General features: G+C 46.1%; 1 protein-coding gene across 1 annotated transcript in view; it reads left to right on the top strand.

Annotated features, from left to right (window-relative positions):
* Nucleotides 1–27,596, top strand: part of LOC115469451 (protein Jade-3-like) — a 166,056-nt gene that overhangs the window by 15,088 nt on the left and 123,372 nt on the right. Inside the window, 1 exon segment of the mRNA XM_030202120.1 lies at nucleotides 18,304–18,363. Within this exon segment, the coding sequence (XP_030057980.1) occupies nucleotides 18,304–18,363 (60 nt within the window).

Here is a 27,596-nt window from a genome sequence, read left to right as displayed (position 1 = left end):
TATTTATTTTATATTTTGTAAACCATCTTGAATGGCATTTGCCAAGAGGAGAGTATATAAAGATTATTTAAAATAATTAAGGGCTTCTTTTACAAATTCATGCTAAAGATTCCTGTGCGGCAAATGAGAAGAAATCCATAGGAATTGAATGGCTTCCTCTCATTTACCACGTGGGAATCGTTAGTGCAACTGTGTAAAAGAAGCCCTTAGTTTGTCATTGCATTCCTGAGTCACTATTTTTCAATTTATCAGCTCATTTTGTTCAGTAGTTCATAGCTCCACTCCCCCTCCATTGAACCTATTGGAAGTGTGAGAAGAGCCACCACAGAATTAAATGGTAAGTTTTACAGCTGATAATTTTGTGTGTTCTCTCCCCCCCCCCCCCCCCCCCAACTTCCCTCTGAAGTTTGGTGACTGGGACACTGAAATCTCAGATTTTCACAAGAATCTCAACTACAGCCAATGCATTTTGTTTTGAGAACTGCAAAAACAGAAGGTACTCTAGTTAAACTTTGTTCCTAAACATTTTTAACTGGCCCTCAGTTTTCAAAATACATTTTCTACAGCTGCTAGTTTCAGTTGCTATAATTTCATGGCACTGTTTCAGTACACCCAACCCCAAATGTCTTTATTCAAGACATTTGGGGTTGGGTGTATTATACATGAAAGAAATGACAGCCCAGCTTTGCAGTATCACATTTGAAGCTGCCGTTAGTAACATTTTAACTACTGTATGTATGAAACAAAAATGGAGGAACTGGACATATTACAGAGCAGAAGAAGTGGAAAAATCTTATTTATTCTTTTGTCATATCTTTTAAAACTTCCCATCCTAGACAACATATTATGTGGCTTAAAATTTGGCATCCTCCACTTTCGTTGCCACTTCGCCACATGTTGCTCTCTTCTGTTGGACCCAGCTACTATTGGTGGTGTACCAATGAATTTGCCTACTATGTTTACAGTTCCCTAGATCAGTGTGTCTTCAGATGTGATCGTATGTCCCACAGTGTTTAAACCTGACTTTTTCATTCAGGGAAATGACTGTAAGTGATGGTTCTTAATCAGCCATTCGATCTGATCTAGATCATTCCTCTTCCAGTACGATGTACCCTTGTCGCCTGTGATCTGTATTGCATTCCATGATTGTTAGGTCTCTGACCCTTGGCATCTCTTTTACTCGATGGGTGAGGAACCTACTTTCTTTTCCTTGTCACATGGCTCTTAATCAAGAATTTCCAGAAACAAAAAAACACTGATGGTGGAGCCTGCTGTTTTAAAATATGTTTGGTTTCTGATAACACTGGAATCTCATTGAGATTTTCTTTCTCATAGTCTACCCCCAGTCCCTCTCTTTGGAGGCTCAAGTCCAGTGTGCTGTGTGATCCTGCTTTCCTAGCGTTTGTGTGAGAGATTGTAGGACAATGCTTTCAGGGCTTTTTTTACAAAGCCGCGCTAGCAATTTCCACACGGCAAATGAGAGGAAGCCTATAGAAATTGAACGGGCTTCCTCTCATTTGCTGTGCAGGAATTGCTATCGCGGCTTTGTAAAAGAAGCTCTTAGTAGTTTCCTTCTAGCAGAAATTGTCAAATTGTACAGTGAAAAACTTCTCTGTGGAGTTGGAGATAATTGGCAATTCTCGCTTTCCCTGAAAGCCAAAATACTTGGAGGTGTAAAACCAGCAGTCCCAGCCTCAATGCTCCTGTCCACTTCAGCCTAGGACTCTAAGGACCCAGATGGCACCCCAGTCAAAACGGGGGATGAGCTTTTTACTTGCTCCAGGAGAGCATAGCTGCAGTCCAAGTAACCAGAGGTGGCCCATTGTAACCTCTGCTGGATTCTTCAAATAGTCTGTCTTGGTTATGCTCTGCATTAGCAACAAAGGCCACCAAATTGCCACCAAGAGCATCGTTCATCACTGCTCAGCCCAAGCAGGTACTTGCAGGGGAAACCTCCGCCCTTCTACAAGCCAGTGTGGTCGAACCCATGCCACCAGGGGAAGAAGGGATGGAATTATATTCCAGGTACTTCCTTGTGCCCCAAAATACAGGGGGATATCGTCCCATCCTAAACCTAAGAGTCCTGAACAAATTCCTTGTCAAAGAAAAGTTCAGAATGACTTCCCTGGGCACCCTTCTTCCCATGATTCAGGAAGAAGATTGGCTATGTCTATACCCATTTTCAATGCTTCCCAGTCACAGGAAGTATCTCAGATTTTGATTAGGGAAACACCAGTACCATGTTCTGCCTTTTGGCCTCATGTCCGCTTGGAGTCTTTACAAGTGCCTCACAGTAGTCTTAAGAATAGCCATACTGGGTCAGACCAATAGTTCATCTAGCCTAATATCCTTCTTTCAACAGTGGACAATTCAGGTCACTTGACAAAATCCCAGATAATTGGTACATTCATGCTACTTATCTCAGGGACAAGCAGTGGCTTTCCCCATGTCTATCTCAATAGCAGACTATGGACTTTTCCTCCAGGAGCTTGTTCAAACCTTTTTTTTTAAACCCAGATAAACTTACTGCTGATACCATATCCCCTGGCAATGAGTTCCAGAGCTTAACTATTCGTTGAATGAAAAAAATAGTTTCTCCTGTTCATTTTAAAATATACCATGTAACTTGAGTGCCCTCTAATCTTTGTACTTTTTGAAAGAGTAAAAAATCGATTTACGTTTACCTGTTCTTCACCACCCAGCATTTTGTAGACCTATCATATCCCCCATCAACCATCTGTTTTCGAAACTAAAGAGTCCTAACCTCTTAAGCCTTTCCTCATATGAGAGTTCCAGCTCCTTAATCATTTTGGTTGCCCTTTTTTTTTTTTTTTGAACAATTTCTGATTCTGCTACATATTTTTAAGATAAAGCAACCAGAATTGCACACAATAAGTACATAAGTATTGCCATACTGGGACAGACCAAAGGTCCATCAAGCCCAGCATCCTGTTTCCAACAGTGGCCAATCAAGGTCACAAGTACCTGTCAAGATCCCAAAAAAGTACAAAACATTTTATACTGCTTATCCCAGAAATAGTGGATTTTCCCCAAGTCCAATGTAATAATGGTCTATGGACGTCTCCTTTAGGAAGCCGTCCAAACCTTTTTTAAAACTCTGCTAAGCTAACTGCCTTGACTACATTCCTTCAACGAATTCCAGAGTTTAATTACACGTTGAGTGAAGAAAACTTTTTCCGATTTGTTTTAAATTTACTACATTGTAGCTTTTTTCGCATGCCCCCTAGCCTAGTATTTTTGGAAAGCATAACCAGACGCTTCACATCTACCTGTTCAACTCCAGTCATTATTTTATAGACCTCCACTAATGATATGGTCCCACCATGGAGTGATACAGAAGCATTATAATCTTTGTCTTATTTTTTAGCCCATTCTTAATAATTCCTAGCATTCTGTTTGCTTTTTTGGCTACCGCCACACACTGGGCAGGAGATTTCAGTATATTGTCAGCAATGACACCTAGATCTTTTTCTTGGGTGCTGACTCCTAGGGTGCAACTTAGCATCAAATAACTATAATTTGGATTATTCTTCCCAATGTGCATCACTTTGCACTTGTCCACATTAAATCTCAGAGACTGGGAGTCTGTGTTTTCTTACCTGGATGACTGGCTGGTCAATAGCACTTCACAAGAAGGGGCGCAAGCATCTGTGCAAAGAACTATTTGGGTGCTAGACCTACTAGGGTTTATTGTAAACTACCCCAAGTCCCACCTGCAACCTGTATAGATATTGGAATTCATAGGAGCCCTTCTCGATACAGTACAAGATTGGGCTTTCCTACCACACACGAGAACAGATGCCTTGGTGACGCTCACTTCAAGTTTACAACAGCAAGCAGGTCACAGCTCAGCAGATGTTGAGATTTCTAGGCCACATGGCCTCCACATGCATGCCACTCCCATGACTTGCCTTCTTTTGAGAGGGTTCAGGGGAGTCTGGCTTGCCAGTGGTCTTCAGCTACGGGGAACCTACTGGATGTCATCAGAGTCCCTCTAGAGCTAGTTCACTCCCTACTCTGGTGGACAATTTGACCACAGGACTCCCATTCCAAATTCTGCCTCCTTAAAAAGGTGTTGACAACAGATGTATCCAGCCTCAGATGGGGAGCTCATTTATAAAGGCTTTACACCCAAGGGGCATAGTTTGCTTAGGAGACCACTTTTCACATCAGCCTCCTGGAGCTAAGGGCCATTTGGAATGCTTTCAAAGTCTTTCAAATATTGGCTGCTGAATCAAATTGTTCTCATTCAAACTGACAACCAGGTTACAGTGTACTATGTGAACAAGCGGGGCGGGGGGGGGGGGGGGGGGACACCTGGATCCTACCCCTTGTGTCAGAAAGTGGTGAGTATGTGGCAGCAGGCCATCCTTAATGGGAAGGTTCTGCAGGCCATGTACCTGGCTGGCAAAGAGAACAGCCTGGTGGACAGAATGAGTAGGGTAATGCAATCTCACAAGTGGTCTCTCAACATTGGCATATCCTGCATGATCTTCGAGAGTGGGTCTTCTGTATGCATATCCTCCTATACCATTCTTAGAAGACGACCTTACCAAAACTCAAGCAAGATCGGGGAACGATGATCCTAATCGCACCATTATGGCTGAGACAGATCTGGTGCCCTCTTCTGGATTTGTTCTCTGAAGAACTGTGATTGGAGTGTTGTTTTTTTTTTTTTTTTACTTTCATGAGAGGTCCCTTCTATACCCCAGTCTCTAGCCCTTCATGAGCTGGATGTTGAGAGTGTAGAATTTCAGTTCTTAAATCTGCCTGAGGATGTCTCCAGCATTTTGCTTGTTTCTAGGAAAGGTTCCACTAAGATATTATTCTTTCAGCTGGAGGAGGTTTGGTGTGAGGGTAAAACCCCTACATCAGTAATTTTCATCCTTTTTCATCTCATGGTACACTTACAAAGTGAAAACATTACCAAGGCTCACCACTGGAATCTAGCCCCACCCCCATTAAGATCCATTCCATCACCCATATCTGTAACCTTCAGAAGTAGTTATTTCATTTAAATGTCTACTGAAATATATTAGAGCATCAGTATACTTGCTGCTGGGAAACTGGAACAAGATGGACTGTGTAAGATTCCTACACAGACACCACTTGACAGCAGAATCATTTAACTCGGTTACAGGTGCAGAAAATGACTGTCACCTGATACAAAATAAGGAACCGCAAAAAAACATGCAGACACAAACTGAAAGCAGAGATTCAGGAAATCATGTCGTGCAACACCAGAGAAACAGAAAGAAATGTATGTCCTCCTGTACAGTGCAAAATAAAGCTGACATCTGTAAATTCTCAACACTTACATAATTCAATCACTAAACAGAAAATAAAATCATTTTTCCTACCTTTGTATTCATTCCAAGCATCTTGTTCCCAATCTTTTGGTTTTGCTTTCCTCTGTTTGTACTCTTAACTCTATTTCCAGGGCCTCTCTTCCATTTGCAATTTCTTTTCTCGCCTCTTGTCCTGTGTCTGTTTGGCACTGATCTTTCACATTCAGCTTTTTAAAATTTCTCTGCTTCCTTCTGAAATCTATCTTGTCTCCCCTATTCTCATCCCTTCATGTGCAGCCTGTCTCCCCTATTCTCTTTTTTTTTCATATCTGTTATCCATATTCCCTATGTGTCCCTATCCTATCCCCATGTTCAGCATCTCACTTCCCCTGCCCAACATATCCATTCTGTATCTGTACTCCCCCTCCCCCCCCCCCCCGTTCAGCATCACTTCTCTGTGTCCCTATCCCCCTATTTCCAACATCACCCTTTTCCCTGACCAAAGGCTTCCCCCAAGTCCAGTATTTCTTTTGTGTCCCTCCCCCCCACAAGTTCAACGTTGATCCTCTGTGTCCCTATCCTCTCTTGATCAGCATTGACCCGTTATGTCCCTGTCCCTAAGCTTCTCCATGCCTACTATCTCCCTTTTGTCTCTATCCCTCCCCATGTCCATCTTCTTCGTTCTCTCTATCCTCCCTGCCTAACATGGCCCAGCAACTTTCCTGTTCTTCCCACATGGTCCACTATCTCTCCGTCTGTTCTCGCCACCCTTTCCCCTGTGTCCAGCATCTCTCCCTTCTCTCCATCCCACTGCATGACAGTATATCTCTCTTCCATTTCCTCTTCCACTCTCCAATATCCAGTGTAGCATGTTTCCCTACCACTGTGAGTCCAGCTTCTCCCAACCCCTTTCCTCCATCTCCCACAGACCACAGTCCCACATCTTTCCCCACTGTGGTATCTCCCCCTCTGGTAAATACCTATGAAACAGTATTGTGTTTCAGTTACTTGAGATTAATTGTAATTATATTACATGGTTTGTTTGAGTGATGAATGGGTTTGTGTATGTATGTGTTTTTTTACATTTGACTTATTTATTGATATTATCCAATTTAGAGCTCACATTCTGATTCATAGATTCATGTGATCCGACTGGTATTAGGTTGGTGTGGGTTGTTAAAATGCATAAGTAATTTGTAATTCTAGAGTATTTAATTTTGGAGTTAAAATTTAATTCCAAAAAGTGCAGACTGATGCACTTGGGGTGCAGAAATACAAAAGGGATGTACCTGACAGGAGGGGAGAGATTGGTAAGCTCAGCTAAGGAGAGTGACCTTGGGGTGATGGTGTCTGAAGATCTCAAGGTGACGAAACAGTGCGACAAGGCAGTGGCCACCGCCAGAAGGATGCTAGGCTGCATAGAAAGGGATATAACCAGCAGAAGAAAGGAGGTGTTGGTGAGGCCCCACTTGGAGTATTGTATTCAATTTTGGAGGCCTTCTCTTGCTATGGATGTAAAGACTTGAAGTGGTTCAGAGAAAAGTGACTAAATGGTAGGGGGTTTATGTAGCAAGATGTATGTGGAGAGACTTACAGACCTAAACATATATATGCTGGAGGAAAGGAGAAACGGGGGTGATATGATACAGATGTTCAAATATTTGAAAAGTATTAATCCGTAAACAAACCTTTTCCAGAGACAGGAAAGTGGTAGAACCAGAGGGCATGAATTGCGGTTGAAAGGGGGCTGACTCAGGAATATTGTCAGCAAGTATTTTTTTTCACTAAGAGGGTGCTAGATATCTGGCATGCCCTCCTGCAGGAGGTGGTAGTGATAAGAAAAAGTCAGTATAACTTTATCTCCAGAAGGCAGATGGACGGATTCTCACAAGCTCCTGGGTTCATCTGTGTGGTAGCTCCTGTTCTGGGTCCCCTGGTTCAGTTGAGCTTGGCGATGCTTAGGCTGTGCAGTACTGGTTTTCGGGGGTACACCTGATGGTGCCAGGTTCTTTCCCCCTCCTCCTTTCTCCTGGCACTGCTTTTCCTTCCTTCCAGATTTAAAAAAAAGGGCACTTTATGCAGGTTCCTGCTACAGTGGCTTACTTGGTAAAGGAAAGGGGTTGCCTGAACTGCTATTTGCATTGACAGAGAACTGGCTCAAAGCATCTTGATCCAGGTGGGTAAGTGTTTCTTTAAATTTTTATTTTGCTTTGGGTAACTGGCAGGATGCTGTAATTTCTCTGGTGTTGGATTGCACTTCCCTTGCTTGGCTATCAGTTTTCACACACTAGGTTTTATGAGCCCATTCTTTTCAATCGATTCCTTCCAATGTGGTTGTTGTGCAGTCCCCCGTGGCCATTTTAAATCGGACTCCAGTGGCTCCCCTGCCTGTCCAGTCCTCTCTGCTTCCTCAAGCTCCTTCAGTCTCATTGCCTTCTACTACTTCTGGATTCATTGGGGACTGGGCTTCTTAAGATGCTTTGGAGCCTTTCTCCTCTGTGTTTGTTCTGCTTTTACATTAGGCTTATCTTTTAAAAAGGTCTCAGCAGGCAGAACCATTGTCTGCTTATGGGTTAGTGCTAGCCTCCCAGCCCCTGCACTTGGATCCTTCAGGGAAGCACAGATGGTTAGAAGATGTATCTGAGTTGGAGTCCCGAGTCAGCTAGGTCTGTAGCCTCCCTGCAATCCCATCTTCTTGAAGAGCTGGAAGAGGGAAAGATTTTTTCTGATGAGGTAGATGATCTGACTGTGGTTAGGATTTTCCACAGCAAAGAATTGCCTTCTTTTTATTACCAAGGCGCTGGAGATGCTCAATATCTCTAGTCCTGATGCTCAGGTTCTGACTACTTTTATTCCAAAAATAATGAGCACCAGGAAACTGCCCAGGGCATTTTCAGTTCATGAGGCTATGTGGGAGCTCATTTCTGCCCAGTGGTCTACTCTGGATATAGGTCTCAGGTGTCCAGAGCTGTGTCTTGTCTTTATCTGGTCTCTCAGGATGACATGGAAAAAATTCACATTGTCCAGAGTGGATGCCTTGGTGGCTGCAGTCACCAAAATGACCACATTGCCATTGGAAGGTGAAATAGCTTTAAAAGATGTGCAGGATAGAAAGTTGGAATCTTCCTTAAAACTTTCTTTTGAAGTTGGCTTTTTCCCTGCAGGCCACTATCTGCAGTTCTTATGCTGTGGGGCTTGTCAGGTGGGTGCAGCAGGTGGGAGAATTTGTCCCAGAGTCTGAGGTGCAGATGTCCTGTTATGGAATGTGGAATTTGTGCTCACTTACTTAGCGGATTTGTTAAATGACCTAGTAAGGGCTTCCGCCAAGCAGATGGCATTGGTGGTCACTGCCCGTTGATGATTGTGGCTTCACAACTGGGCAGCGGATGTGGCTTCCAATCAGCGTCTCACCAGGCTATCCTCTTGCGGAAAGCTTTTGTTTGGTGAGAATCTGGAGAAGCTCTCAAGACAAATCCCTCCTTTCAGTACCCTTCTCCACCACCGCCAACTCCAGGCTCCGCCCTTTCTGCCTCGCCTCACCCCATGCTTGGAATAAACTCCCTGAGCCCATTCGCCAGGCCCCCTCCCTGCCCATCTTCAAATCCTTGCTCAAAGTCCACCTCTTCAATGTTACCTTCAGCACCTAACCACCATACCTCTATTCAGGAAATCTAGACTGCCCCAACTTGACATTTCGTCCTTTAGATTGTAAGCTCCTTTGAGCAGGGACTGTCCTTTGCTAAATTGTACAGCGCTGTGTAACCCTAGTAGCGCTCTAGAAATGTTAAGTAGTAGTAGAAGCTGGTTAAAAATTTGGGAGTTTCTGTATTATCATCTTTGGCTGGTGGAGCCTCAACATCTTTGCTGCCTTTTGCAGAAAAACATTTTCTGAGGGCCTGATTCAAATGTGAGCAAGAAAAGTATGATGGGTTCTGAGGGCTGAATTTTAGAGACAGAGCTTCTAAAGCAGGGTTCCCAATCTCTTAAAGTGTATTCTGCTTCCAACTAAGAAATATGTTGGTGGAGAAGGAAGGAGCTGATCTCCCAGCTGTTGAATTACAGTTTAGATGTTTGCAAATTTGGAGAAGTCAGAAGGAGAGCTGCTGATGAATTTTTTTTATTTTTATTTTAAAGCCACAGGGGCCAGTGTAGTTGTGTGCAAGGTGGGTTCACATGCGGTCATCAGGGCCTATTTTTGTGCATGAGGCAGAATGAAGTGTGTGTGTGTGTGGGGGGATCTGGAGCCCACTTGAACTATCAGGACACTATTGAGGGAGGGGGAGGGGACAGCCAGGAGGTGGCAAGTCCTGGCCTCCCCCCCCCCCCCCATATATCTCCCTTCCTGTCAATGCATGATTGGTAAACAGAGAAAATGATGGCAGATGAAAACCATATGGCAGGGCTTGAGAAATCCCAGGTGCCAGGTCACCATGGTGATTAAAAAAAAATTGGACCTGCTGCCTAGGTTTTGCAGTCTGAACATGCACAGCTTGGTTGGACTGTGGAAAGCAGCCAGCCTTAGAGGCAGGCTCTCTACTCTTCCTTCATCCCTCCATCCCTCCCCTCCCACTCCAAAGTGGCACCTTTCTCACACACGCACAAACACATTCTTCTCCTCCGGCCCAGTGCTGATCAGAAGTACTGTAGAAGGAGAGCGATTGCATATCAGGCTATAGCTTCCTATTCTGCTGCCCAGTACTGAATTTTGTATTTGGTGCCAAAGTGGCAAAGAAGGATGCAGCCAGATGTGCAGCCGCACTGCTTTCCTTCTACTTCTGATCTTCACTGGGTCAGGACTGCAAGTTGGGGGTCAATGGAGTAACAACTGGATGTCTGTGTCTCACGGGGGAGAGAGCTGGGTATTTGTGTGTTTTGGGGGTGGGGTGGGGGGGGGAAGAGGGATTGGGCTACTGCTAGGGATGGGGGTGTGACGCCAAGGCTGCTGCTGGGGTTGCTGGATAGGTGGTAAGAGTGGCTTTAGGGCTTTAAGCTTTGGTTGCTATGAGTGGATGGTCTATCAGTGGTGAGTGGTTAAAACTGCTGCTGCTGCTGGGGTAAGTGGGCAGTGGAGAGTGGCTAAAGCTGCAGCATTGGTGTTGTGGGGGGGGGGGGGTGGAGGAGGTTGGTGGGTGCATCAGCCCTCTCGCCCTTAGTAACTGCAGCTTTAGCTTCTCTTCCATTGCTCCAGCAATTAACTTGCTGGTCACATACATACAAGGACTAACACTGACTACATATACTGTAACAGGACTTGCTTGTCCTCTTCTTCCCTAGCTGAGAATTTATTCATGCAGTTTTCTGACTTCATGATCAACTGTCTTTTAAACTAGTCCCTTTTATTTTCTAGCTTGCGTCAATCTCTCTTATCTGTCTGTGTTCCACCTTTCCTTACACCCTATGCTGTTTATTCAAATGTTTTATTCTGTATTGTGTTGACAATGTAAGTAGCCTACTATGTCATACCATGTACTATTTGAATATTTTTTTTATGTATGACTTATTCTTGCTGTACACCGCCTTGTGTGAATTTCTTCAGAAAGGCAGTAAATAAATCACAGCCTAAAGCCTCTTTCCATTGCCAGATATGCTGTGTGGGGAGGGCAGTAGCCTTTTATGTACTCCTTCCCTGCCACTGTAGTAAATAACTTGTTGCACTTTAATGAATATGTAATTTATAAGTGTGCATAAATAAAAATTCCAGTTGTTCCAAGCCTGTCTCCTAGATTTTTGAACTGGTTCTTATATCCTAATCTTTGTCGAGCCCTGCCATGTGGGCTATCTGGACATCTATAGCATTCTTTCTCTCTTCCTCTCTCTAAGGGATCCTTTGTGCTTGTCCTGTGCTCTTTTTGAATTCAGATAGTTTTTGTCACCACTACTTCTACCAGGAGAATGTGCCCTGCATCCACCACCCTTTCTGTAAAGAAGTATTTGCTTAAATTACTCCTGAGTCTATCTTCTCACTTTTATCCTATGCTGTTATGACCCGGTAGTAGTGAGCCCTTGTGCCCCGACAGAGCACAGCAGAGATGGAGTGCTACCGCACTCAGTCAGGCAGCCAGACAACCCCTAGCTTCACCTGGAAAGCGACCACCGGGAGTTGAGATCCCAGCTGAAGGCGGCCACCAGGACTTCTGGAACCGGCGGGGTTGCACAGCTGCTGACCAGGATGGCAGGTAACAGACACAGTCCAGAACCAGTACTTCGACAGGCAAAGAATAGTCAAAATCAGTCCAGGGTCAAGGCAGGCAGCAAACAAGCGTAATCCGAGAAAACTAGCCAAGGTCCGGTGCACAGGTATACAGGAACAGAAGAATAGTCAGTGAACAGCACTCCCACAGCAACTCCTCAGAACAATTGAGGCCGAAGCAAAGAAGGCCTGGAGGCAGTGCTTTAAATAGTGAAGCAATCAAAGCAAACCAAACTCAGGTGCATCCAACATGGCAGCCCCCATAGGAGATCCTCCCACGACCAGATATGGAGTTCTTTCCTGTTCTCGTTTAGACAAGATGGCTGCCCCCTCCTGAGCTAGCCAAGATGGCTGCTGCTCTTGCTCGAAGCTGGATGACGGCTGCCGGGTTAGGAAACAGAAACCGACCCATCCTGGAGAAGTGTAGCAGAGCGTAACATATGCCCCCTTATTCCAAGCTTCCTTTCACTTGAAACAGACTTGTCATTTGTGCCTTTATGCCACGGAAATATTTAAATGTCTCTATCATATCTTCCTTCTGCTGGCCTTTTTTTAAAAGTATACATTTTGAGATCTTTGTCTTTGTAAGCTTTGACAAGTACCATTCCTTAGTGTCAGCAGCAGTTGAATTCAAGAACTAGTGGGTTGTGTCTGTCTACCAGCAGGTGGAGGTAGAGATCACTAAGCCCAGTGATATAGGATGGATATTTCCTTCTGAAGCCAGCAGGTGGAGGTAGAGATCACTAAGCCCAGTGATATAGGATGGATAGTTCCTTCCGAAGCCAGTATATATCTCTTAACTCCAGCAGGTGGATGGAAGGACATCCTATAACTTCTGGATTCCTCTATTGGGGATGCTCCTGGCCTAGGTCTCCTGGGCAGTTGAGCTTGAGAGTGTACCAGCTATTCGATTCTAGCTTTAGGGGGCATACCTGGTCACCCCCAGGGTCCTCCCCCAACCTGGGTTTCCCCCCTGCCGCTGTTTGTTTTTAGGTGGCCTACCTCTCCCTCTGCTCAGTTCACTCAGGCAGATTTGGCTTAAACAAAACAAAAATAAGGCAGACAGAAAAATTCTTCCTACTGATTTTAAATAGGGGCTCAATGCTGTCTTTTGGTCCCTGCCTTTGCGCTGTTCCTGCCTTGTGGTAAAAGAAAGTTTTCTCTTTTAAAAAAAGACGATTTGGTATCTTTTCTCTGCTATAGTGGTTTCCTGAGCAGGGAGAGAGAGAGATTGTTGGTGTTGGGCATCAGAGCAGTGTGGTAACAGGTCTGGTCAGGAAACCATGGTGCTGGCGGTGAGTGCGCCTTCCTTTTCATTACAGGTTCTGTCATTGTGCTTTGGGAGGCCTTGGCTGTAGAGACTGTCAAATGCTGTTTCTTCATCAGGCTTACCTGATGAAGCGAGTGCAGTAGAGTTCAGGGTCATTGGTGCAGGATTTTCTTTGGGGATTTGCTCCTCTGTTGCCCCTGATACCTCCTGATAAGAGACGGTGTGTGGAAGCTGTATGTGAGATGGGGGTCGTTTCCTCCTCCTTCCCCGGCAGTTTGGCGTGTGCTGTCCTGGAGGAAGGGTTGGAGGAGGGAGCATTACTGGTGGTCTGGAGTTTTCACAGAGAGGAGTTACCCTCCTTGATTGTTCGTGCCCTGCAGGCACTGAAAAATTTGGTGGGTGAGGCTCTGCTGCTGGCCAACCCCAAAATGGCTGGCATGTTCAGGAGTTGGCTGCTATTTGGAGAGGACCTGGAAAAGCTGGTCAAGGATTTGGGGAATTCCAAGCCGCAGCGGTTTACCAGAAGTTCGGCGTAAACCGGTAGGGCGAGTAGAGCACGCCCTCGCTTTAGGGAGGCATGGAAGTATAGGCCAGGGTGGAGTTTGGCTGCGGTGAGACCTTCTTCGGGTTTCCAGAGGTTCTGTTTCCAGCAGAGGTTGTCCTTTCAAGGCGACAAGTGTGGCTCGGGCTCCGGTCACCAGCCTCCACCTGTAACGAGAGTGGCCCAATGATGGAGCACCGGCCCTCTGCTTGGAGCATCCAATCAGGGGTCAACTGACCCTGTTTTTTGAGCAATGGGTCCGAATTACATCAGACCAGTGGGTTCTCATCATTATCAAAGATGGTTACAAGTTAAAACACTGACGGGAGTAGAGAATTCTTTCATGGAATCCCAGTGCAGAATGCCCTCCGAGTGCTTGGTAGTGCAGGCCACTCTAGCGGCTTTGCAGGAGCTTGGTGCTGTGGTGCCCATTCCGGTGGTGGAGTGGGGACAGAGCTGCTATTCAATCTATTTTGTGGTGCCCAAAAAGGGGGGGGGGGTTCCTGCTGGCCGGTGCTGGTCCTCAAGAATGTGATCCATTTTTTTCTGAAGGACCAAAACTTTCGGATGGAAACGTGTTTTGTGCTCGTGGCGGTGCAGCCGGGGGAGTTCCTGACTGCCCTGGATCTCAAAGAGGTGGACCTGCATATCCCGATTTGGCCTCTGCACCAGCATTTCCTCTCTTTTGCAGTGCTGGGGTGCCATTTCCAATTTTCGGGCTCTGCCCTTCAGTTCAGCCATGGCTTCTTGAATGTTTTCCAGGGTAATAGTGGTCGTGACGTCGTTCCTCCTGAAGGAGGGCATTTGGGCGCATCCATATTTGGACGGCTGGTTAATTCGTGCATCCTTGAAGACAGAGAGTTGGGCGGCCACCGCAAGGGTGGTGGAGTTGCTGGGCTGTAAATCTGACCAAAGAATCATCTCATACCATTCCAAATGCTGGAGTATCTTGGAGTGCGTTTCGATACCAGGCAGGATGTTCTTGCTGGCCTCTTGTGTAGAGAAGCTGCAAGGGCAAATTCAGGTTCTGCTCGGATCACTGAGCCCACGCATGTGGGATTGTGTGCAGGTGCTGAGGTCCGTGACGGTGGCCATGGACGTGGTGGCGTGGGCGCTCATGCGACCTCTCCAGCACTCTCTTCTGTGTCACTGGTGTTGCAGAACTATCAGGTACGGCTCCGGTGAATGTTGCAGGCTTGCAACAGCATGTGGTGATGGCTCCACCAGGTCAGATTTCAGAGGAGCATGCAGTTGGCTTCCCCACAGTGGATTCTGGTGGTGACAGATGCCAGCCTGGGGGCTCATTGCTTCCAGCACAGTGCACAGGGTTGGTGGTCACAACGGATGTGCAATGACCCATCAACCAGTTGGAACTCTGGGCAGTGGCCCAGACACTGGAGGCGTTCCACAGTCTGATTCAGAACAAGCCAGTCCGGGTGCTCGTGGACAACACAACAGCGGTCGTCTATATCAGTTGTCAGGATGGAACATGCAGTGTGGCTCTGGCAATAGAGGCTCGCCTCCTCTGTGCCTGGGCGGAGCGCCATCTGCAGCTTTTGTCAGTCGCTCAAATTCCAGGGAGCCTCAATGTGCAGGTAGACTTTCTCAGCAGGACATCGCTGGACCCGGTGGTATTCCACTCCATCTCCAAGCAGTGGGGCATGCTGGTCATGGACCTGATGGCGACTCAGGGCAATGCCAAAGTGCCCAGTTTTTTTCAGCAGAGGCTGAGAACTACTACTAGTACTTATCATTTCTATAGCACTGCTAGATGTACACAGTGCTGTACACTTGAACATGAAGAGAGAGTCCCTGCTCAACAGAGCTTACAATCTAATCAGGACAGGCCCAGGACTCTACTCTTTTATCCTAGTCATTTATTATCTAGCTCAACTTATCATACACTAAGCCCAACTTTACATTGTTTTTACTACTGTTTTTATTAGAATTCTATTAACTTTGTATTTTAAATTACTATGTAAGCCGCATTGAGCCTGCATTGTGTGGGAAAGCGCGGGGTACAAATGTAATAATAATAATACTCTGTTACTACGTTATGTTACTTAAGGTGAGAATAATAAAACAGACATGGGTACTTAATGAGTGAATAGGGGTTAGGAGTTAAAAGCATTCTCAAAAAGGTTGACATTTATCCTAGATTTGAAGATGGCCAGAGATAGAGCTTGTCGTACTGACTCAGGAAGTCTATTCCATGTGTAAGGTGCAGCAACATAAAAGGAATGGAGTCTGGAGTTGACAGTGGAAGAGAAGGGTACAGATAAGAGAGATTTACCCAATGAACGGAGTTCCTGGGGAGGAGTGTAGGGAGAGATAAGAGTGGAGAGGTACTGAGGAGCTGCAGAGTGAATTCACTTGTAAGTCAATAAGAGGAGTTTGAACTGTATGCGGAAAAGGATAGGGAGCCAATGAAGTGGCTTGAGGAGAGGGTTAATACGAGCATAGCGAGACTGACGGAATATAAGCTGTGCAGCAGAATTTTAAACAGATTGAAGTGAAGAGGTGGCTTAGTGGGAGACCCGTGAGAAGCAAGTTGCAATAATCTACGCAAGAGTTGATTAGTGTGGATAAGGGTTCTGGTAGTGTGCTCTGAAAAGGAGGGACAAATTTTGGTGATATTATAGATACAAAAGACTGCTAGAACCTGTCATTTCTTTCTCATGACAGGTTCTAGCAGTCTGTTGAATATGTAAAGAGAGAGAGAAGTCAAAGATGACCCCTAAGTTACAAGCTGATGAGACAGGGAAGGTGAGTATTATCACAGAGCGAATGAGGGAAGAAGAGAGGTGGGTTTAGGGGGAAAAGATAAGAAGCTCAAGTCGGTCATTTTGTTTAGTTTCGGGTGGTAGTAAGTCATCCATGCAGCAATGTCAGACAGGCAGGCTAATACTTGGGCCTGGATTCCTGCTGAAATTTCTGGTGGTGTGAGGGAGATCTGGGAGTCATCAGCATAAAAGTGATACTGAAAACCATGGGATGAGATCAGAGCACCAAGGGAAGAAGTATAGATGGAGAAAAGAAGAGGTACACCAACTGATAGTGGGATATAAGTGGAGAAAGAGTCAGAAGAGTATACACTAAAAGTGTGATGGGAGAGATAAACCAGGTCCGAGGGGCTGGATGCACTGCTTCAGCCCTGGCTGGCAGAGGTCCTTCTCTCCATGACCGCTCATGGGGAGGGTTCTTCATTCGATTCTGCAGCACATAGGAACACTTGGGACAGGTAGCATTTGCTCTGAACCCAGCTTTGAATGCCCAATGAGGCAAAATATACAATCTCAATAATTTTTATTGTAGTTCCCAATACTGCATGTTCGGTGAAATATCTTGTTTCTCACCAAGGATTTCATGCAGTTCTAATGCATCTCTTGTAGTAATTTCTCAGGCCAGTGCCATGCTAGTACTGTATAATTCAAATCTTGTAGCATACTTTGTACTGATTTGTGATGGTATTTCAGTGGTACCTTTAGCTGCAAGCCCAAGGTTAATGCTGTATCTCAGGATCAAGACATCCCCTGGGGAGGGAGCTCATATAATGTTTCAGTTGAAAAGACACATGTGTCCCCCATTGTCAAAGTGAACTCCATGCACAACTCTTCAACTTACCATCCTCAGTTCCAGCTTGATAACATTAATGTATTCCTTTATCCATCCAACAATTCTATAATTTTTGAGTTGATGCCTGCCTGGAAGTCACTAACACACAGTGGAAGAAATGGGTCACTTTTGAATTATAGCCATTTCCACACTTTCCTTAGTGGTTCATAAAGTACAGTCTTACTGACTATGGAGACATTGATGTATGTTGCATATAATTAAAATGTTCATTTTGAAGTAGTGCAAGTTCTAAGGGTGAAGATGAAAAATTTGACAGACCTAAAGCAATCATTAAGATGTTCATACCACAGGCTTGAGACAAATCTAACACATTTAACCTTCCCGTACCTCCCAGTCCCGTGGTGTAATTCCACAGGTATGCTGATAACTTTCTATTCAGTTGTTCATCCTTCCTCAACAGATATAAAGGTAACGTCTGAAAAATATACAGCCATTTGGGCGCCAAGATCATATAATAAAGATTAATTCTACCCACAAAGGACAACAGGTAGTTTTGCCACATTTGTAGTCTGATTAGTATAAGTCAATAAAGGTCTTACATTAGCTATATACAGTTTTGACAGATCTGCCAGTATGACCACCACCAAATACTTAATCTGGTCATTCACCCAACTTAAGGGAAACTTTCCCTCCAATTGTTGCCTAATGTGTTCAAAATGTGACAAGGCTTTGATCATTTAAACGAAAGCCTGTCAAACGCCAGGTAGTCTCAAAGTATATCAAGGCCTGTTGAAAAGGTAACTGGTAATCAGTTAAAACTAATCAAACATCAGCAAAGGCCAGTCTCTTCACTGTATGGGCTGCCATTGTCACCCCCTTTACTAAAGCATCAGCTTTAGTAGTGTGGGGCACTGGTTCTAAGTATAATAGAGACAAAAAGGGAGAAAGTGGGCATCATTGGGAAGGGCTGAGTCCATTAATCAACAGTGATGCAGTGGGGTGGTTATATAAGTGGTAATCGTGTTGTAAAACCAACCTTGAATTCCCACATATTGCAAAGTAGAAAACAAGGCTTGCCAGCTGACTCGATCAGTGCCTTTTCTGAATCTAACCCAACCAAGAAGGCATCAGTCATTACCATTATAACTTTACGCACATTTAATACTGATTGTCTTTGCTTGATTGTGTCCATTTTCTATTCATATCTGTTTGTTCGGCTATGCTAGTATCTGTAAACGAAAGTATGCAACTATTTCTTTAATAAAATAGGCTTTAGGTAGATGTCGCCTTGTTATCTAAATATAGACGCCCTTTTATAGAATTACCCTCTTTGAGCACTTTGTTAGGATGTGATAAAGAAACTGAAAAATGTTAGAGTAGATGTTTTTTATAAATATACTTTTTTCATTTTTGTTAGGATGTGTCAGGATGAAACGCCGCCGGCATTTCAGCAGCAGTGACAGTTCAGACAATGAGAGTAAGTAGTATTCAGCAAATTTATCCTGTGACTTCATGGCAGGTGCTTATGGTTTGTGGGTAAACTCCATTTTTGCTTTTCCCTTTCCCTTTTTTAAAGGGTGTATTCATACCCTTTTTTTCCCCCTTCCCATTAATTTCCCAAATTATATTACTTTGTGTCATCATTGGGTGTTATTCTTTTCTACCAGCAGGTGGAGGTAGAGAAAACTGAATTCTATCAGTGGCATCACTGGTATAAGCTAGGATGCTTCTTAGAACAATCCAATATTTTTCTCGACCTTCAGCAGGTGATAGGTTGTGCTGGCTGTTCTCCTGTCCCTGGCCTAGCTCCCTGCCCTGCTGGCCGCGGCTGCACAGAGTGGTTGAGCCTAATGGTTGCTCCCAGATTCATGGTCTCTGAATGTATCTGTTTGAGTTCAGTTGCATTTCTTAGTGCCAGTATGTGAGGCTTTGGCTCTGTCCCACATGGGCTTGCCTGAGGGGTGTGGTAGGTAGAGAATGATATGTGGACAAAGTTTGTCCTCGTGGGTTCTGTCCCCGTCCCACCCCCATGGGCTCTGTCCTTATCTGCAGAAGCCTCTAACACATGATTTTATATTTAAATCTTTTATTGAAGTATATTGTTATTGAAGTTATTGTGCAACTGTTTATAAATCACAAGTAGAAAACAATAATAACGATGAGCAAGTATAATAATCCCCTCACCACCACCACCATCCACCCTTCCAACCCCCAACAATAGCTAACTTCTACTACCCCCAAGGAATCCTAATCCACTGTGTTAAAATGTCCAGGGGTACAAAATACAACCTATTCTGTATGCCCTAGAGGGCGAGAGATATGCCCTATGAAGCACCGTTAAACTTTTTAAATCTGTGGATGAATAATAAGTCGTCAACAACCTCAGGATTCAGTCTAGCTCTCCTGTCTTCCACAGTCCTTCCTGCAATAGAAGATGTCTTCTTAGAAGATGTGCTGGTAGCAGGAATATATAGGATCCCCCATGCAAATTTTGCTAGTTGTGACCAGCATGTTTGCTTGTTTTCCAAAAAAATCAAAATATCGTCGTCTGCATCACTCAAAACATAAATTTACCAGTCCAGTTCATTAACAGGCTTCAAAGTAGAAAATGACACGGGGACAAAGTTTGTCCCCGTTCTGTCCCTGCCCCCGCGGTTACCCTGTGTCATTCTGTAACCTTAGGGCCCCATGGTGTTCCTAGACTTCATGGGGCTGTGCAGTGTGCTGAGCTGCTGGATGATGGTACTGAGCTCCTCAGAGATCAGTGGCACCCCATCTAGAACCCTAGAATGTAGTGGCAGCTGAGGTTTGCAGGGGGTGTAGATGGGAATGTGGAAAAGCTAAATTACATGTAGGTAAATGAGATTGAGACTGCTTTCACTATTGAGGAGATGGGGAAGGGAGTGAATGGCACTGTAATTGCTTGTTTGCTGAAATATACTCTTATACCTTCACTGAAAATGCCCGTGTATGAGTTGATTCCTTACTCTTTGGCCCAGCTGGCTCCTTCTGACTGGTTCAGCATCCTCCTCTGTGTCCATGTCTTACTCCTATGCGCTTATCTGGAAGGGTTTGTCTGCACATTAGTGCCATATTATGGAACATGCAGCATGCCATGAATGTGACCAACATTTATCCAGTCTTTCCTTGTCATCATCAGCAGATTAATCCATTAACTGATGGGTTGTATTCGCCTACCAGCAGGTGGAGATAGAGAACGCTGAAAAACCACAGTGACCCTTGGACGGTTAGCCCCAACTGCCTTCAGTATTTCTCTGTCTCCCAGCAGGTGTGGACGTAGCTTGATCAGCTCCTGGATTTCTGCCTGGGGTGGCTCCTGTGCTTTGCCAGTTTAGCAGGGGTGTTGTGGCTGGTGGTGCCCACTTTAAAGGCATATAGGTTTGCCCTTTCCCTGCCTTACCCAGTCCTCCCTCCTCCCGGAGTCCCTCTGTTGCTGCCTGCCTCCAACTTTCCTCACAGCGTTAAAAAAAAAAAAAAGTATGCGCTTGTACAGCGTGGCTATTGCTGAGGCTTTTTCCAGACATTCTGGTTCTGTTCGGTTTTCTGAGGTGAGAGTGGTGCCCAGCTCCTCCGGGGAGGTCCCCTGGACACCATTCCGAATGGGATAAGTTTTGGTGCGAAGCCGCCATTTTATTGCTATATTTCCGTTCAGTCGGGCGATGGCTGCTGAAGGAGTTAATGGTGCTCCCGTTGTAAGCGCAGATCAGCAGCGGGGCTGTGCAAAACGTGCTCCTTAAACGCTCGCGCTAGTACGAGCATGCTGAGCGATGATTCTTCCCGCTCGATGGAGCTGGGAGCGGGTGCCATTTTGGAAGCGCTGCATGTCTCGACCCTCGCGGTTGCAGAGGAGTCTGAGTGTAGGAGGGCACCTCGTTTAGAGGCTGCCAGAGGAGCTCCAACATCCGTTTCTCCTAATTCGGAGGCGGAGGGTCAGGTTGAGTTTTTCTCCCCTGAGTTTGTGCTTTTAATACATAAAGCCTTCATGCTAAAAAGAGCTCTGCCGCAGGTGTCTGACACTGCGTTGCATCCTGGGTTCCCTCTGGGTGTTGATGCCCCGGGGTTGGCTTCAGATGTTATTTCCTCCCCCGAGCGTTGGAAACACGTTAAACATAGATGGGTAAATTCCCGTCTGAAAGTGGCGCATATCCTTTTTCCTCCCCGTGGTCAGGCTGTGGGGAGTCTGAGGGATCTGGCAGGCCCTCAGGGACAGATGATCCAGAGGAGGGTGCCTGTTTGCCACTGGATTTGGATGATCCCAATGCGGTTTGGATTTTCCACCGCGACGAGCTGCCAGCACTCATTACTGACGCCTTGCAGGCCCTCTCGATTGATGATCCTGCTGAAGGCAAGGCCTCCTTTGTTAATCTTAGGATAGCGAGTACTAAGAAGCCTACTCGGGCCTTTCCGGTGCATGACTCCATCCAAGAGCTTATTTCAGCTCAATGGTCTGACCTCGATGGGCCTTTGAAAGTGGCCAGGGCTATGGGTCAGCTTTACCCTTTGAGTGAGGAGCACTTGGCCCCTTTGGGGATGCCTAAAGTGGAATTGTTGGTCACGGTGGTGACTAAAAAGACCACTCTCCCAGTAGAGGGAGGGGTCGCTTTGAAAGACATGCAAGACCGGCGGCTGGAATCCGCGCTGAAGCGGTCCTTTGAAATTGTGGGCCTTGCCTTAAGGGCGTCTATTTGCAGTTCCTATGCAGCCCGGGCATGTCTTTCCTGCTTACAACAGGCGGTGGAACAGCCCGCGGATGGTGCGGGGGTCCCTCTCTGAGGTTGCCCCGCGGATGGAGTCGGCCCGCGGATGGCAGACGCCCTTTATGATCTGGTCAGAGCTTCGGCTAAACAGATGTCTGTGGCGGTTTCTGCCCTCCGCCGCCTTTGGCTACAGCATTGGGCGGCTGACATGGCCTCTAAGCAAAGACTGGTGAGGTTACCCTTTCGGGGCCTCCTGTTATTTGGAGAGCAATTGGAGAAGATTGTGAAAGACCGGGGGGACTCTGTCCCAGCGGTTACCTGAGGATAGGCCGAGGCCTTCTTCCAAGGGTTCTATGTTTCCCTCCTCTTCCAGACCTCGCTTCCTTGAAGCTCACAGGTATCGCCCGGAGCGCTCTGCTGGGTTTGCTCAACGTGCCCGTTTTCAGCAGAGGAACTCCTTTCACTCGGACAAACATTCCGCAGGGGCCGGTTCAAGGCCAGGAGTTCTGGGGCGTCCTCCACAATGATAGGATGCCGGTCCACTCCTCGATTCCTGCAGTAGGAGGACGTCTTTCCCTCTTTCTAGAGGAGTGGACCAAGATTACCTCGGATCAGTGGGTCCTGGACCTGATCAGAGAAGGTTACCGACTGGAATTCGGTGCCCTGGTGATAGACGTGTTTGTGGAGTCCCGATGCGGCACTGCCGTAAAACGGGCGGTGGTAGAGGAGACCTTACAAGTCTTGCTGCACCTCGGAGTGGTGATCCTGGTGCCTCCCACCGAATGCGGCTGCGGCCGCTATTCCATTAATTTTGTCGTGGGTTGGACAGCTAGCCTCATCTGCCTTCAGTTAGTGCTGGGCTTACCAAGTAGCCAATTGCCAGTAATCTGACCACTCTCAAACTTCCAGAGTGTGACAGGATGACCACTCTGAAAGATTCCAGATTGTGACAGGATGTATGTGTCAAGACAGGATCCTGGGAATCAGAGGATGACATCTGTAATTTCTCCCTGAGTGTTATGGACTACTTGCATGTTCAGGGAGTAAACGGTCTGCCTTTTGCAGTAGGTGGCCTCCCTCCCTTGTGGGGGCCTGATGGGCACATGTGTGCAGTCTCAGTTCTGCATGGAAAATGAGAAATGGGTATTCTCATATAACTGGGTCATTGTTAGCTGCTTGTGCTGCGCATTGAAGGAAGGCTATATAATCTTCCACCTGATCTCTGCTCCATATCATCTTGTTCTAAGTTTAAGGTTGCTTTGAAGACTTGGCTTTTCAAGCAGGCTTTTGTTTCATTGGATAGTAGTTAGGAGCCTCAGCTCTTCTCCTTGTCTTCTCCTTTAACTTTGTTTCTCAGTCTCCATTATCTTATGGATTATGTCAGGGGTTGACAAAGTTTCTTAGGATCTAGAAGCCAGCCCAAAAATCTAGGAGCCAGATTTGGACCAACTGTTTATTTATACATACTTATGGATCGCCCAAGGTGATATACAACTACTTGTTACAATATCAGTTCAAACATAGAATATATAAAAAAACTTATTAAACAGTAGTGAACAGCATATGACACACTGAATAGTTTTTGATGTTTAAACAAAATGTAATGTTTGAATTTTATCAAAGAAAGAACAGGATGTATGAAGGGGAAAAAATTGAATGCCTCAAGTCAGACACTGCTTGCACAGCAATGCTAAAGACATAGGGATTGAAATGAAAGATCAGAAATGTGCATTTCCCAAAGCTGAAATATTTCAATACATTCAGAATAAAAAATTTTTTCTACCTTCGTTGTCTGAGCATTTTTTTTCCTATTCACTTGGATTCCTGCGTTTCTTTTCTACTTTTCTCCGTTTTTCATAATCTTTCTAGGATTTCATTTCCTCTATTGTTATGGCTGTTGAAAGTAGTGAACCCACCCACTCACTCAGCCCCCCCATCCCGCACAGTGGTCTCTGTCTCATAGCCCCTGCATACCCACCCCACATCAAATCCCATACAGCAGTCTCATGATTCCCCCCCCACCCCCCACAGTCTCTCTCTCATGACCCAGCCTCCCATCCCACACAGTGGTCTCTCAAAACACATGAGATCCCACCTAGCAGTCGTGTGATCCCCTCTCCCACCACACAAATCTCTCTCATGGCCCAGTCCCCCTGTCCCACACAGTGATCTCTCTCATCACCCCCCCCCCCCCCCCCCCCCCCCCCACAAAACAGACTAGAGACTCTTAAAGTTTTTAAAAACTAAATAGCCTTAATAGAGGCCACTGGCTGCTCCAACTCTGCTCTGTTGGTGCCCCAGTCTGCTGCTTCTCTGCCCCAGTCTGCTGCTTCTCTCTCCTTGTGGTTGGGTTGCTTCCACTGCAAAACCACTGTGCCTTTTTCTCCTCAGTGTTCCTCTGGCTGGTACCCTCTTTTTTTTCCTCAGTGCTCCAGTGGCTGGTGTCCCAGTCTGCTGCTCTTCTAGGTAGCTGCTGCTGCTGCTGCAAAACTGCCACTCCTATCTTCTCTTCTGGCTGGTGCCCCAGTCTGCTGCTCAACTCTCTTGACCTCGCTGTTGTTGCCGCCACTGCAAAACCTTCACTCTTCAGTGTTCCACATGGGCTAGAGAGGCACCTTATGAATGCTTCGTGGGCTGCCTTGCTGGCTAATGAGAGCTGCTTGTTTTGCTAGCCAATGAGATGCTTTTTTCATTCTCAGGCAAGGAAAGCAACATCTCATTGGCTGAAAAGACAGAGGTTGCCTGCCTGAAAGAAGAGGTATGTTTTCATGCTGGCTGCAAACCTTTGGCGCCAGGTTTGATTTTATTTAATCGCCATGGCAACCTGGCACCTGGGATTTGTCAAGCCTTGGATTACGTTGATGTGCGAGATTCTCTTCATTCCTTCTATATATATTGTCTTTGTTTTTGTCCAAATCTAGCAGTTTTTGTTCCGTTTTGCTTTATTTACCGGTTTATTGCAAATCACCTTGGATAGCACCATGACAATTTGGTGCTATAACAAATGTGTGCAGTAAATAAATAAGACCTTATGCACTCTGTTGTCCCTTGCTGAGTGGCAGGTCTTTGGTTGGTTTGTGGTTATCTGCCTATTATAGGTGGCAGCCTTATCTCTTTCCTAATATTGTATTTGCCTTATTGGCAACAAGTTTTTTGACTCTGTTTTTGTCTATATAGGAATATGAGCTTCAAGAAGCAGGGACACAGAAAAAAAATCACTTTCCATAGCGTCCCACTGATCAGTCCAGTGACTGGTGGGTTATGTCCCTCTGCCAGCAGACGGAGATAGAGAGACTTCTGAGGCTCTATATGTGGACATGTGCCACCAGCTGAACCTCAGTATTCTCTCTATCTTTGCAGCGGCCTCCATTTGAACCGCTGTCTCGTTTGTTGATTAAGGACTTGACGTTGAAGACAGTGTTTTTTGGTCGCTATCTCTTCTGCAAGAAGAGTTTCGGAGGTAGTCGTTTTCTTGTAGAGATCCATTTCTTCGTTTTACAGAAGTAGGGGTGACTCTGCTGACAGTTCCGTTCTTTTTGCCCAGTATTCTCTCTATCTAGCAGGTGGATGGCCATAACTCTGCAGCTCTCTGGATTGGGACTCCTCGCCCGTTCCCTCAGGATGAGTTGAGGTGCCCATGGGGTTGAGTGCTCGCTTAAGCTGAGCATGGATACCTGGTGGTACCAGGTCCCTCCCTTTCTCCCCCTGCCCGCTGGTTCCTTCCCTGGATATGAGTGATACTCTCCTGTTTAAAAAAAAAAAAAAAAGAGCGGAGCTATAGCTTTAAAATCTCTTTGCAGCACTCGCAGTAAGCAGAAGTCTGCTTTTAGTTTCCGGGGGGGGGGGGGGGGGGGGGGAGCCGTTGTTGTGCTGGGCTGGTGTGTTATTGGTGCTGAGGGGGGTTCCTCTAGGCACATGGAAGCCCCGTCCGAATCTGTTAAGCGCTGCTCCCGGTGTGGGAACCGGAGAGCAGCGTTGGGCATACTTGTGATGTCTGCCCTCGGGGTCTCCGGGGCAGGCAGCGTTTAAATCTGGACAGGAGCGGCCGGAATGGGGCGCAGGTCAGGCAGCCCCGTTGTCCACCTCCGGGCGTCCTTCCTGCCCAGTGGTGGATGAGTTTGGCGCACTCGCGCTTTTAAAAGGGCAGGCGGGTGTGGATTCCGCGTCGGCTCAGCGAGCGTGAAAATCAGCTGATCCGCAGTCAGCTGGAGCCGGGGAGCTGAATACGGGCTTCGGGGGAGCGGAGGCGAAGTCTGTGCTGACTCGAGGTTTTTCCCGTGCGGAAGTGGAGCGAGCACCATTTTGGAATCGGGGGGGGGGGGGGGGGAGAGAGGGTCAGTCTCAGGTGTCCCTTTCTCAGGCAGACTGTCAGAGTACAGATTCTGGGGAATCGGGAGTACCCTTTTCGCCTCAGTTTGTTCTTCTTTTGCACAGGGTCTTTTTGCATAAAAGATCCAGGGGAGGTCTGGACAGTGATTTCGGCTTAGGGGCCTCTCAGCCAGATTCCTCAGCCTCTCCTTCCTTTTTTGCTAAAAGGCATTGCTTGGATTTGCAGGAGTCGTAGGCTCTCTCAGGTGCCTCTGATGTAGATGACAGTTGGTTGTCGGATGTTTCCCAACTGACCTGGTCTGTTTTAATAGAGGAGGAAGAGTCGTAATATGAAGGGGGTGATGATCCTATGATGGCTCGGTTGTTTAGGCGTTTTAATTTGAATCAGCAGCTCTGTCTTCCCTCTTTTCATAGGGAGGATCATCCGACGGAGTTTCGGGCTCTTCGGTGTCTGGATGTTAGACGGGCTATTATCAGATATTTGGATGTGACCAATGGCTTCCGGTGTTCGGATCATCTATTTGTTTTGTTTGCAGGGCCAAGAAGGGGCCAGCAAGCTTCTAAGGCGATGGTGGCGCGTTGGTTGAAGGCAGCTATTACCTCAGCGTACATCACATTTGGTAAGGATCCGCCATCCCATCTCCGAGCTCATTCCACTAGGGCTCAGGCGACTTCTGAGACGGAGGCTAGGTCGATTTTTCTTTTGAGGAAATTTGTAGGTCGGCTACCTGGTCCTCGGTGCATACATTTTCAAAGCACTATGGATTGGATGTAGCAGCCAGGACTGAGGCGGCGTTTGGGGCTTCGGTGCTACAAACTGGGGTCTCGGAGTCCCACCCTGTTTAAGAACTGCTTGGGTACATCCCACCAGTCTCTGGATTGATGTGTGGGATGCTATGGAAGGAAAAATTAGTTATTACCTGTTAATTTTCTTTCCATTAGTCCCAACAGATCAATCCAGAGGCCCTCCCTGGAAGTTTCTGTGTAATTGTGTTGTTCAATTATTTTTCAGATATAAGAGTTCCAGTTTGTTAAGGGATCATTGTTTCGAATGCATTGGGGCAACTTTTTTACTTGCTGTGAGCTGCATGAGTTCCTCCCGCATTTGCGGTTGTAGGGTGTCCTTGAATTCTCAACCCCCCCCCCCCAAAAAAAAAACCCCAGGAGAATAGCTCTCGATTGGTAGTTGGATGGTTCTGTGGCTTTGATATGAATAATACGTAGGTTGAGCTGGTGGCACAGGTCCACATATAGAGCCTCAGAAGTTCTCTCTATCTCTGCCTGCTGACAGAGGGACATAACCCACCAGTCTCTGGATTGATCTGTCGGGTTAATGGAAAGAAAATTAACAGGTAATAACTAATTTTTCCTTGGGACTCTTTTCCTCCCAAGTTGTAGCCTTTTTTTTTTTCTGGGTTTAATACATTTTGTTAATATAAAATTTTATCGCACCAAACTTTTTAATTCAAGCTAATCAATACACATTTAAGTTGTAGGTTAACATGGATTAAATTGATTTAGTGTGCTCTTAATTTTTTTAAAGTGATCTTAATGATGGAAATTAATGCTAACCAATGCACATCCCTGTGAGGGACTGTCGTAAGTCTGTAAAGTGTTGCGCACATGTGGTAGTGCTGTATAAAGAATGGTGATTTAAAAAGAA

Source organism: Microcaecilia unicolor, chromosome 4, assembly GCF_901765095.1.
Source record: "Microcaecilia unicolor chromosome 4, aMicUni1.1, whole genome shotgun sequence".
NCBI classification, from domain to species: domain Eukaryota; kingdom Metazoa; phylum Chordata; class Amphibia; order Gymnophiona; family Siphonopidae; genus Microcaecilia; species Microcaecilia unicolor.
Note: the sequence above shows the minus strand (reverse complement) of the source record. Positions and strands in the feature narration are given on the sequence as shown.